The sequence below is a fragment of the Egretta garzetta genome, unplaced genomic scaffold, assembly GCF_000687185.1.
Source record: "Egretta garzetta isolate BGI_Z169 unplaced genomic scaffold, ASM68718v1 scaffold16, whole genome shotgun sequence".
NCBI classification, from domain to species: Eukaryota; Metazoa; Chordata; class Aves; order Pelecaniformes; family Ardeidae; genus Egretta; species Egretta garzetta.
In genome coordinates this window covers 1,321,045-1,334,756 of record NW_009260022.1, presented here as the reverse complement: position 1 = coordinate 1,334,756, position 13,712 = coordinate 1,321,045, and the positions used below count along the sequence as shown (strand labels likewise).

Sequence of the window (13,712 nt, the reverse complement as noted above, 5' to 3'; positions counted from 1 at the left end):
ATCAGTGTGGGCCTTTCCAAGGTCAGAAGACGAGTTTTTCAAGCTCTTTGGTTGGTTGATTTCTAGTTAGCCCTACCCCAGTGTCTTCTGTGATTGGCTTTGAGTAGGACTGGATTCATATAAACAGAGTGACATTTGCTACATCCTTAGCCTTTTCTTTGCACTGACTCTCCAATATTTGGGTTATGAGAAGTTAGGCTTCAAGGAATATTGCTAACTGCTTTGTTCTGCTTCATATTATCACCTGGATGAAGGTTGGCGAGTTCTGTGAAAAGCATGAGTTTGTCTTCAAGAAGAGTAGCATTGTCTGCAGTTATGCCAATTACTCTGCAAAAATGGGTATAGCATTTAAATCAGTCTTGTAATTCTGACTTTAGTATGGGTTGGTAATACACTCTCTTAGTGTAAATGAATAATGTTTAAAAGAAACAGGGCTATATTTCATTTTTCACTTAATTTTTTTATTTAGTATAATAACAATTTTTCTTTTCTGATAAATGTATATTTTTAAATTTCATTTTGTGAAATACATGTATACATATATTTGTGTACATAATTGAATACTTGTTACTGTGCTTTTTTCTCTGTTAGTATAATTCTGTACCTTGTGCAAGAAATTGATTTTGCTTACAGATTAATGTAGTTTTTAAACGCAAAGTGTCATAATTACATTTCAGAATATTAAAATATGCCTCTGTAGAAGGCTATGGTACCGTTCCTAATGGAGGATTATTGGAGTCTGCTTCCACAGACTTTGGATCAGCCTTAAACACAACATACTTTTTCCTCATCCTCTCTGGCTAACAAAAACCTTAATAGTGGGTGGTCCATCATGTATTTTGGGAGTCAGGGTAACACTGTACGGTGTTTCTCCATAGCCACTGTAGCTTGCCTTTTTCTGGTATCTTGCTAAAAAGCAGAAGCAATGCAAAATAATTACGCCTGTAGGATTGCCTAGTGTAACTCTAGTCATTGGGGGTATCTGTGAAGTTAAAAATACACACAGAAGTGAAGTATGGAAATATGACTCTCTGCTAAGCCAGATATATTAACTTCTAAGAAGTTAGTTGAAACAAACTGTAAGTAATTCATTAGTTCGATTTATTTTGTAAATGTGTAGATATTTTTCAAAAATTCATTGCTGCATAATGTGCCTGAATCACTGTTAATAGACTCTTCTGTTACTCAGAGGCTTTTAATATACCAGCAGTGTGAAAAATGAAATTTCACTGAAATATTGCTACAGTATTAAATGGTTCTCATGAGCAATTTACACAGGACACAGCATATACTTCTTATGGCATAAGTCCAGTGGATCTGAAGTAGAATATGAACACATAGCTTTCATTGATTTGGGATATATGGTATTCTTTCAGATCACTTCATTGTTTGAGTTGGAGGGGAAGCCAAGTGTGATTGATTAGTACAGATTAGATTATACTACTGTCTTAATAACATAATCATATACTACTTTTCTGGTATAGTAATTTCCCTTTCAGATTTAGATGGGTGCCAGATGTGCTCTTGCACAGTTTTATCCTAACAATTTGGTGTATCTCTGCTACACTTCTCAGAAATACTCTTTTTAAAATTGCATTTTAAGTTTAACTTCTCAGCTCTCATCCTCTCAATCCTATATCTTCCTCTCTCCCCCCCGCCTCCCAACACCCCACCCAGTCTTAAGTCTTCAGTTGTCATAGTTGTTTTATTTTTGGCTGTTCTTTGGTTATTTGTATGTTAGGAGATGAAGGTCCTTTATTCTTGCAGCATGTAGTTTAGTTGTGTTGGACTCCTCTGGTATGCACACAGCAGTACTTGGTGCTACGTGGGAGGGGAGAGATGTGTAACTTTGCTCAATCGAGCATACAGAAGGCCAGGAAACTCAGTTTTAACTGTACTGTGTATTTCAATGGATTGATTTTCTTTTTTTTGCTGTTGAGTGGTGAGCATCATTCTCCCAGGAAACTTAGGGGTTTTCCTCTTTTGACAAATGTATGGTGAGTAATATAATTCTCTCCTATTTTAAAACACAAATACTTTCACACTAATATTGTCAATGGTTACTGGCTTTACTTCTCTTTATCTGTGCACTTTGTAAGCCCAAAATAAAAACAATGGAAGTAGTAGGAGGAAGCAGCACAGGATGTTGCCTGCTGTAGGTAGGTATTGGGACACACACAGTTGCAAAAATTCTCAAAGGGGCTCACTGTATGCCAAATGTATAAGTCCTGTTTATGCTTGTGATGTTTGTATCTATGCACATAGAATTCCTCCTAAAAAGTATCTCTTATCTCTGTTCAGAAGGTGCTTTTGTTATTTCTGTAGCAATTCCCTATTTTCTGGAACTAGAATACTGCAGGGAGGGAAGGCAAGAAGGCAGCAGGCAAGAAAGAGCCTTGCTTGTAAGGGGTAACATTTGTGCATGCATGTGCATGTGTAAATTTGTTTTTGTTTCTCATGGACATTAGAACCTTAGACATCACCTTTGACTTAAAGTAGTGCAACTTCTATTTTTTGTTACGCAAGAAGGACCTGGTGATGTAAGAATGTTATGTTAGCACTGCATAGTTAAGAGAAGCCTAAGCATTAGTTCATAAAGTGTTGTTTTAGGTTATCGATATCCCCAATGATTATTTCTTAAATTCATGGAAAGGGTAATTGTGTAAGAAGTGAAGTTTCACTTCACTCCAAAAATTGCAAGTATTTTTTTTTCTTTTTTTTTTTCCTCCCTCACAAAAGGTAAAATTTTGCATTATCAATGTGCTAATTTGGCTGTTCTGCCAGTTTCTTGAATACATGGATTTTTCTCATTTTCATTCCAAATATCTAATATGCTTTGTCCAGAGTTACTTCATACTTCTTTCTATTTTAAAATCTGATATGAAGTACTTATTACAGTTGATGTGTTTTATTCTTAAGTAATATATTTTAAACTAAAGCTACAGGGCCTCATTCAGATTCCAAGGGGTCTTTTAGCACAGGCAGAAAAATCACTTGCTTAATAAGCATGGGGAATTATGCATATTGAATACTATTAAAACCAGATTTATAGTGTGTATATAGACTAGACATAATTAATCCAACACAGAGTAAATATCTTCTTTATCTTTTGTATGAATAACTTTGTACTCTTCTAAAAATGTTTTTAAGAAATTGGATTTAAAAGGTCATGATGCATTCAAGACATTGTTTTACAGTCAGTTAAAGACCGATCATTTATTCAAGATGAACACCCACAAGTCTGCTAGACTTGTTAAGTGGTAAGTAGAAGAGTACTTACGCACCTGATGTTGGATGCAAGGTGTATAAACAGTGAGAGCTGTAGTTTTTTGCATAGCAGCTGGGAACTTCATAGCATACTAGGTCACACAGTGTTAAAAAGCCCTGTGTACATAGGTGGTACGTGTTGCAGCTGAATAATTTCCAGTGGTTCTTGAAGAGATTGCATAGTGACTTTTAAATGGAAGAAATATTGATTAGAAAATGAGGATGTGGTTTAGATTGCTTAAATCTAGGACCAGTATAAGCATACAAATTTCAAGATTCTCTTGTGTCTTTATTCCATCTATTTTTCTGGCCTGAAATCACACGCCGCTTTAATCAACACCCATCCCCCAAGGAAAAATGGTCACTTAAGCCAGATTGTACTGAGAACTAGTAATGTCTGGCTGCAAGAGCATGAAAGTAGTTTTTTGGTTTTGCATTTGGGTTCCCTGAGATGAAAGGCCAATGTGCTAATCCAGGAATTTTACATAAGGCACTTTAAGTGACTTGATAATGGTGTCATTAAATGGGTACCTTTTATAAAATAACTGGAGTCAGACAGCACTCATGTATGAAACATCTCTTTGTAAGGACAGCTAGAAAAATAGTCATTTAAAGGTGCATAAACAACACCCGTGCCTTCTTTCTGTTTTGTACAGTAATAAAAATAAAACATGAAATAATATAATAGTAAATACAATAATAAAGTAAAAGAAAGGGTAACATCCCACAAAGATTTGAAGACAGATGAGAGGTTTAAGTGTGGGGGGGACGACTTGAGTATGCTTTAGGAACAGTGGTCAGAAAACCTGTGGTGGTTGAGGTGAATTATTTGAATCACTGTAAGGTGTTACTCCTAATGGAATATTTTGTTTCATGACTTAGTGAGGGATCTGGGAGAATATAATGGGGATAACCACAGGTAAAGCAGTAAGGTGGGCCTGACTGAAAATTCAGTACAGATTTAGACTTTAGAGATAAATTACTATGATAAAGCGTCAGGATATGCTGCTACTGGATCTGCAGAGCTTGATACAAACAGTAAAGGTTTTGAGCCTGAACAAGAGTTGAGGAAGGTTGAGGAGGAGGAATATGTGTGGGAATGGTCAGAGACACAAACTGAATTCCGAGGACTGGTAGTGTGTTTTTTGGAAGAAGTTTATGTTTAAAATTGCTGGAAGGCCAAGCTAGTATGTAAGCTCAAGGGAAGGTCTTGCCACCTTTATGTATTTAACATGTGCTAAGATAGCTGCTTTTTGTTTGGGGAGATCTGGAATTCTTCCTTCCTCTTGATATTACATAATAAATTGTGAAAATACTTTTGTAAGGGCCTCCCTCAGATACTTGTTTGAGGGAACATACAACTTTCATGCTAGCTATGAAAAGATTCAATGAACTGACTAGAATTCAGTCATCTGTCATACTGTACTTGAAGATACTAAATTACCTACTCATGGTAGAGGCTGACGTGATGCTAGAGATTCAGTTTGTGGGTGATGAGGAAGAAGGAGGGTGGCAGACTAGCATTTTCTGTCATTGTGGAAGAGATCTGGTTAGGTCCAGGGAGTGTTTAAGAGAGAGCTACTGGCAGGGCCTCCTCAAGGGAAGGTATTGCAGGACTTTTCCCCTCCCTGACAATGTTGGCCAAATAAATATAGATCCAATACTATACTTGAGAAGGGTCCTGGGACCATTTTTTGCTTTGAATATGTACTCTTTATACTCAAGCAGGCACCTAAAAATGGATTCTGGTATAGCAACGTGTTAGTCTGGTTGGCCAATCATATTTCTGGCTTTGAATAACATGAAACCAGTAAAGCTTCCTACCATTTTTATTTTGTATAAAAAGGATCCCGCAAGTATAAATGAAATCAAAATGGAACTAATTGTAGCAGTCCCTACAGTTCAGCTGGTGGGGTGGAGAGGGAGGTTTTTTCTATCTCGTGACATTCCAGTCTCTACAGGGAATCAAATGTTACAGAATATTTTGTACACAAAATCATCAATAATCTCAGAATTTAAAATGTATAGCACTATGCTTCATCATTGCTGTGAAAGGTAGGGGGTGTGTGTGTGTGTGTGTATGAGAGAGTGAGTACCACATGCACAGAGCTTTTAAAAAAGTCTTTTAAAATCTCAATGGTTTAATACACTTGGTCATTACTTGTCCCTTGTATAGTTTGACAAGGTTTAGTGGCACAATTAACGTTGCACTCTGTCTCCTCTGTGTCTTCAGTTCTTGAACAAATCTTTGATATGTTTTTCAGTTTCTTCTTGCCTTCTTTGAACATCTAACATTCTTCATACAGTAACCAAGGAAATTGGCAGTGTTTAGTGCCCTACTCTGCTCATAATCCTTTTCTGTTGGCAGAAATCCTTTGGAAAAAAAACAACTTTTCCATCAATTGAAGAAAGTGCTTGGCCATTTTCTAGCTCTAGTACTTTAGTCTCCTCTTGAATAAATTAGGCTTCAAGAAGTCAGAACTTGACCTTCAGACTGTGTTATCTAGCCTTGAAGTATATCAAGAGCTATTGCTGTATAGTTATTTCTACTGGTAGTAAACCCTGTACTGATTATGCTGCATTGCTGCAGGGAGGGAGAAACTCAACAAACTGCACACAAGGTGTTGGCGTCAGTCTTATGCGAAAAATCAAATTTCCCTTACTTATATGTCTTCTGTATGTGTTACTTTCAATATGCTATGATACATAAACAAATACCTGAAAAATTAGAAGATTTTATTTGCTTTTGATAAATTGAAGATATACTAATGTATACAAAGAAAATCCATCACTTTGTACCAAGGAATTAGCCATACTTAAGCTCACTCTCTTCCTCATATTCATGCTGTTAGTATGGGTACTGGCCATGCCCCATGCTCCCCCACTCCTTGCTTTTCTGCCTGTGGGTCAGGAACCAACCCAAAAAAACACCAGCTGCCTTAAGGACCTAAAAAAAAAGTTATGAGTGTATGATGAAAACTTCTGTATCAATTTAATTCCACTGTAGCACTGGAAATTTTACCCTGGTTCCAGTCCATCTTAACCTCTTACACTCAGTAGTGACTTCCTAAAGTTTCTTTTTTGAAGTTGCCCTTATTCAGTTGCTTTCAACCCTTTATTTATGATTACAGTATTTCAAGGCAACCTGTTTTTCATAGTTAAAGTAGTTATATGAGAACAGATTTCTTCTGGCACAGTACAGTGCATAATGGGTGCCTGGGGAACACTACAAAGCAAGGTGAGTAAAACTTCCCAAGTCACACTTCCCAAGACTACATATCCGGTTTCTTGAGCCAGAGTTGATAGGCTCTCATCGTTTTTCTCATATTTCATCATATTTCTCGTAACATATTTCATCTCCTCTCTCTGGCAGATCCTAATGGCTGTCTTGGATTGCTGACTTACATCTCTACCAATACACATGCTTGGGCATCAGAAATGTTAACTTGGAGACATCTTGGGTTCCTTTCTTTCCCATGCCTTGCACATGCCTGAGGTTACAACTTCCTGCTATTTGTGTCTTCGCTGATACCTTTTCTGTTTGGCACCGCTAAAATTCTTTTGAAGGACCGAAACCTGTGAGGAAGGGTTCAGTTGACACCATTAATGCTTTTCCTTTATTGTCTACTAGAATCCCCTTTTTTTTTTTCCCCCCCGCTATTCGTCAGGGTACTGTGATTTCTTCAGTCTTTTTTTTCATTACTCTTGTTGCATATTGTATCATTTCCACCTCTGACCTTTGCCCTAACATAACGTGCTTTTTTCTTAGACCACTTAGACTGCTTTTCTGAACCAGTTAATTCCCTTCTCCAAGAGGTTAGCAATTAAATGGTATCTAGACTGAATAGCAATTGGAGCCCTCTGCTTGTCTGGTACTAGCTTGACAGCCAGACTTGACTAGCTCATCAAATTATCCACCAGCTGCGTATGCAAGTCCTCGGTGTTGTCATTTTTCCTTTGGTCCTGTTGATGGTACCTTGTTGGATTGGTGTATGTCACCTTCCTTTTGGGTATCCTGTTTGACAAGACTTTTAGGATGATCATAACACAAATAAAATACATACATTTATGACATGAACATGGCTTGTGTGGGGGCAAGAGAAGCAGCAGGCAGACAGCCCAGAAGACCTCTGAATGTAGGGTATCACAGCACAGGTGGAGATGAGAAATGTGCTACTGACTTCTCACTTTTCCTGTATGACTAAAGGCTGTTCAGTCCACATACTTCATTCTCATTTTAGAACAAATGATTAGAGGTAAATATTGTCAAAATACACTGGATTTCTGAAATTATTAGTGTCCTTATTACTACATCATCCACTTAACATTATCTTTTTGTTCCACTTTGTTCACTTGTTTTAGTGAGTGTCTCTGCATTAGATGACTATTACATTTTTGCCGACAATTATGGGGCCTGATTTCCATGCCCAGGAGCTCCTGGTCTTTTTTTCTGTTCCTGTAGTGGTTTGGATTTGTCAGCAAAACTTGCTGACAAATCTGTAATAATGTGACAGTGTATAGTTTAAGGTTTTACATGGTTTGGGTAGACTTACTAGCTTTATTGCAGGGTTTACTCTATTTGGATTTTATGCTTTGGCTGGAGGGAACAACGCTATGTGAATAAAATGAAAGAAAGTTGAAAAGTGCTGAGAGATAAAATGTTCTGTCAGAACAACTATTCTACTGCAGTTAAACCTTGCTGTTCTATACCACCAGTGACTAGAAACAGATACCCAGAGACAGTGCTGGGCTGGAAGGATGTTGTAGTCTGAACCAGCAAAGCAGATTGCTTCAGCATTCTTAAACAATTAATTATTATAGTGTGTTAACCTACCTAGCCTTTGTCATATTTGCTCTGGAGATTCCTTGTACCACTCCAGAAATTCTGAGAAAATTTCCAAACTGTATCTTCTTTCGCTAAAAATCTAAACTTTGCTTAGTTACAGAGTCTGCATTCTTTTCTCCTCTAGTGACCTCCATAGGAATACATAGGTGATAAAGGTGATGAGAAAGGCATTCGTCGCTTTGAAGCTGTGTTGTAGTTCAAGCCAGAACTTCTGTATAGAATTGTAAAAATGCAAGAACATTTTAAGAAAAAAAAATAATTTTTATTTTTAAAAACTATTTTAGGACTGCTGCAAAGAAAACAGGAAACTAACCGGTCTCTTAATGGCGTTATTCAGAGACTTGGTCTTTCTCAGCTTCAGCAAGAGATCTGGTCTACTGAGAAACCAACAACATAGTGTGAAAAACCTGGTAGAAACAATAGGTACTTCTTTTTATAGCTGGTATCTCTTCAGAAACATAGAGTGCAGCCAGAACGTGGCAGTAACAGATTTGCTTTCTCTTGTGCTGGAGCACAGCATTCTATTTATCTCTGACAAGCGAAGGATATGTTGGACAAACTGCACTATTAAATACAGAAAGCCTCATTTAAATAATGTTAGCGCTTTGACATAAATAGGGACAAGCTATTCAAACATGAGACTGATAACATTCTGCCCTTAACTTTTCTGTTGTACACAGAAAACAAAAACCAGAAGTGTCTTTTAGTGGCTTTATATTGAAATTAATTTCTCCCCTGATCTTCATACATGACTTCTTGGGAAAGTAGAGTAGTATGTGGATAATTTCTACCATATTTCTAGTTTGGGGGATAAAAAACACTGGTGCACTGGGAACTTTTTAAATTCTCTGTTAATTTTCTATTCAAAAACTTTCTTTAAAATGAAATACTGAAGTTCCTCCTTCAAGTCAGATTCTTTGAAACCTCTAGTATGATTTTCCATCCTATTGCTCTTTTGAAGTCCAGTTGGTCTAACTGATATTTTTCTTATCAATATATGGTTAAGTGCATTCTAAATGTTGCTATTGTATATAGCAAAATGTAAAGCTATGTATTATTATTATTAAATCTATAAAAGCTATGTAAAGTTAAGACCTAGCAGTGTGGAAGCAAAGGACTGGAGATCCTAAATAACATGTTTACTAACAGGGCTGATAGCTGTTCACCTCCGCTAAATTAACTTTTCATGAAGAAGAGTCCACATGAAGGTACACTCTTATTAACCTTAATGCAATAATCAAGTCTGGTCTGAATATTGATCTCTTTAAATGAAACAATAAAGCTTTTGAACTTCTATCATAAAGGACTTGTTTTGGGGGCAAAATATGAAACTCTTAGCCACTACCAATATGAGTTTTGTACCTTGCTAGTTATTTTAGCAATTTTTCATGGATTTCATGAGACGTATTAAGGTAGCTCTGAGTGAAGATAATGGGCCATAAAGCGTGTACATTTAACCTAAATAACTTAAGTTTTGTCCTGTGAGCTGTATTGGTTGGACATACTGAACTATATGAAAGTGAGGTGATTCTGCCGCTAAGAGTGGTGATGTGTGGCTAGAAGGGAGAGTAGCTTCTGTACAGATGTTCTTGCTCAGGAGTTGGATAATGTTATGTTCTCCACTGAGCTTTACAATTACTTTCCCTTGGTTAAAGAGTTTTACCCGAGTTTCACTGGATTGTCATCATCATTTATTTATTTATTTTTAGTGGATAAGAAGATGTAAAACACTCTTGTCTTCCTAATTGAGAACTACATGCCTATGTACTGGGTCTAGATTAACCAGGGAGCCATGCGTACCGTGCACTGAGGCTGAGAATTGCCCTACATTTGATGAGCTGTCTGTAAGTAAGTGGTACACAGAGGACAGGAATAGGGAATCTTTTACCTTTCCCAGGACCAAGAAATTTTTCAAATACCTTTGTGTCAGATGTTAATGTACACAGTTAGCATTACTCAGTAATGTAATGAAAAATAACTAAGACTTATTTTTATTGTGGCTTGTAAGACATGGGTTCTCCACTCTGATTTAAAGGTTAGTATGAGCAAGAGTCTGAAATTACTTGACTATAGCCAGCTGTTCTAAAATGAACCATTCATTCCAAGTTTATCTTTATTTTGCAGTCTCTTACTCCATGACTGTTTAATCTTCATAATAGCTCTTCTTTTGAAGGCCTGGGTTAAGTTATTGATATCAATCAATGTGAACTGCATTACCCCACTGAGATATTTCAGAAGTATGATGATTAGTCTAAACCATTCTAGTAACTGCTGTGAACAAGATGGGAAAAAGTTTTCATAAATTGAAGAGTGGATTTTCTTCTAGGAAGAGACACATTCAGGTAATGTTAGTAGCTTCTTACCTATCTTTCTGGCCAAGGTGGCTCACAAATTCTCAATGGTACACCCCAAAATTAATCTGCCACAGTAGCCCTTGGGCTTTTCCTCTTTCTCAGGGCTGAACAGAAGTTTATACCTTGTGCACATCAGATGAAGCGGTAATAGATGGAGCCTAAGCCTCCATTTCTATTGATACTAGGATAGACTGAGGTTTGCCATTTAAGTTTCCTTACATTTTAGACTACATAACCTTCTGTTAACTATTTGGGTTTTGCCTTTTCATTTCCAGTGTCCCCTCTTTTTAAACTGGCAATTTTATTTCACCTGTAAAGAGTAGATCTGGGAACATATTCTTTGATATCCGTTGTGAATAATTAATGCAAATAAATCATTTAGCCGCTCTGCACTGTTTGTCTTGTATAAGTGATCCTTTGACTGCTTAATCATCTAGCAAACCTGCCAATTTTCTTTCATTTCTGCTATTCCATGGAATTATATTATTTGAAATTTTTGCTAATGATGTTTAAATTTCTTCACAGCTTTCTATTTATTCATACACATCTTACCAGTTGTACTTGAAATGCCTCTTTAGCTGCTTTTGTTTGGAATCTCCATAGTCTGAAAAAGATCTCTGGTAAGGCAGAATAATTTGAGACTCTCTATTTAAACAAATTGTCCTATCCACCCCCGCCTTGCCTTATAAATAATGTGCATTCTTTTTAAGGACTTTATTGTGGTTTTTACTTCTATAGATCCCTTTGCATTTCTTATTCCTGATTTGGTCCTTTGTTGTGGTAATGGCTGTTGATGGTGATAAATCTTTCACTTTGTATGTTTAACCTACATGTAATTTATTACTGAAATTCTTTCTTACACTATGTTGAACTTCACAATGCAGCTGTTCTTTAATTGTCTAGTTATGGTAACTTTTTGAGCAAAGTATCATATAATTATCGTTATTGTATAGTTAACAATATTGTATAGTTAACATTTTTTAATCTAAAAGTAGTTGTACTATGAGTTAATTGTCCAAAGCATGGAATTTGTTTTCTCTAGACCATGCCTTTTGTTCAGTTTTAGACAGAGAAATGAAATCCTTTGTAACTATTTTATTACTATTTATAGCTATATTTTGCTTCTCTGGACCAATATTGAAAAAGTGAATGTATCAAATTCAGGACTAAATAATGATATTTATATTTTAACTTTCCTGTTGTCTTTCAAGCCTTGTTTCTCTTCAGTTTTACTGACGTTGTCTTTGAGATGATTGCATGTCAGCATTGTCCTCATTCTGCCATTTTTTCTAACATCATAATGTGATTGTCATAACCTTCATTTGAAAGAACTTTGCTGGTATATTTTTGCACATAGCTTATTTTAATTTGGAGATCTGCATAATTTAACCTCCCTTTTTATAATACAACATATTTACACATCTAAAGCAGTAGTCATATGAGCAAGTCTAAGTGCTTTACAAATCTTAATGAGTTCAATCTGTTAACCCTGCTGTACAGAAACAGATTCCAGTTCCCCTGCCCCATTTTACAAAAAGGAAACTGAGGGACTAATATTGACTTGCCCAAAGTCAGATGGCAAATACATATTTTAAAATTAAGAATTGGACCTTTTTTGCCTTTAGGTAATCTCAAATATTTTTTTTACTTCTTTGCATTGCTATTTAGTTCCTTTTTTGTGTGTGATTTCTCCATTCATGGGATGGACAAACTTGTGCTGGATTAGGTAGGGCCATACTAAGAGTCTGGGGGACGGGAGCGACTGTATGGCCTATGTAATACAGACAGTTGCCATAATGCCATAGTAAACTATCAGAAGACGACTACAGAGAATAAATAGAAATTGTTTTAGTTGACAGTGTGCTCACACTTTTACCATGAAATTAAACATTTTTTTTTAATATCTTCTAACAGAATATTTAGGTCTAGAAAAAATCATTGTGTTTTGAGGCACAAAATTCATGAATTGCTAGAGGAATTGTTCTTACCAGTGGTCTTATATTTGAGTAAAGGATGGAAATTGACATTATTTTTGATCTTTGAGATGTCATTTTTAAAATGGTTAGATTTTGGAAACAATACAAGATTTTTCGGGGTTGTGGTAGGAGATTGAGACAATATTCCTAGACCTCGCTGTTTCTTTCTTGGCACTTTGGCTTTGTTGCAAGACAGACATAATTGATTATTAGTGTTTTTATATCTTCTAGTGCTTGTGGGACCGTACTCTGATCTATTAATAATAGGTAAGTGTATGCAAAGTTCACTTCTGGTCACTTGGAAGAACAGCTCTACCTTCTTCGTGCAACTGCTTTGTTTTTTGATGTTTGCTGTCCTTGTAATTAGTTACTTGGCTTACCTTCAGTTTCTTTAAATTGATCTCCGAAGTCTTCAATATATGGCTTCATAAGCTGTACAAGGTGCTTAACTTTTCATTAATAGCCTTGATGGTTCTATTGAAGAAGATGACAGTTTCATTTCATCTCATGTCACTTCTAAAGTGTCCAATCTGCCTATTTTGACTGGTTTTTACAAATTTTCTGGTTTGTACCTTGAGAATAAAGCAAGGTATTTTAGAACATTGGAGACACAGAATAGAAAATGTTGCTGGCAACAGGATCTTAAAATTGCCCTTCCTGAAGTTGACAGAAATACAGGGAGTCTCTGCATGACAGAGATTTCAAGTCATGTCACCCAACCTACTGTATATATATCCTGTATATTTTTCTGTGTGGGAGCAGTGATCCTTCTGCCTCTTGAAGCTATGCCGTGTTCCAAACAAGAAATCAGGATTCACTGGGACCTGAACTTTACATAATTTTTTTTTTTTTGGTTGCATGCTGGAACTCAGATTTACCCTCTTCCCCCGTGGGCAGGCTTCCAGGTAATTGTGCCTAATCACTGGGTGACATTTCCTACCTGCCCAGTTATACACATTAATGAGTCTGCAGAAATCATGTGGTGTCTTGCAAACAGTTTTTTTTTAGAGCTTAACGACCACCATTTTGGGGTTGTGTGCTAAAATATTAATGAATCCCCTGTTGTTTTGTGCCTGTGCTTCAGTTCTCTCTGTTTATTCCTCACAGGGAGATGTACAGGACAAATTTTTGAAAGCTCCTGTTGTGGCAATTGAGAAAATAGTTGCTTTACAATGAGCAGCTACAGTTTATCATTGTGTGCCCTCTTTTTTTTTTTTTTTTTTTTTTTTTTAAAAAAAAGATGTAGATTTCTCCAACTTGGGGGACTCC

General features: G+C 36.4%; 1 protein-coding gene across 1 annotated transcript in view; it reads left to right on the top strand.

Moving 5' to 3' along the window:
* Nucleotides 1–276: 276 nt before the first annotated feature.
* GRB14 (growth factor receptor bound protein 14) overlaps nt 277–13,712 on the top strand; it is a 47,984-nt gene continuing 34,548 nt past the window's right edge. The window contains exon 1 of the mRNA XM_035896239.1: nt 277–339. Within this exon, the coding sequence (XP_035752132.1) occupies nt 277–339 (63 nt within the window). The remainder of the gene's footprint in view (nt 340–13,712) is intronic.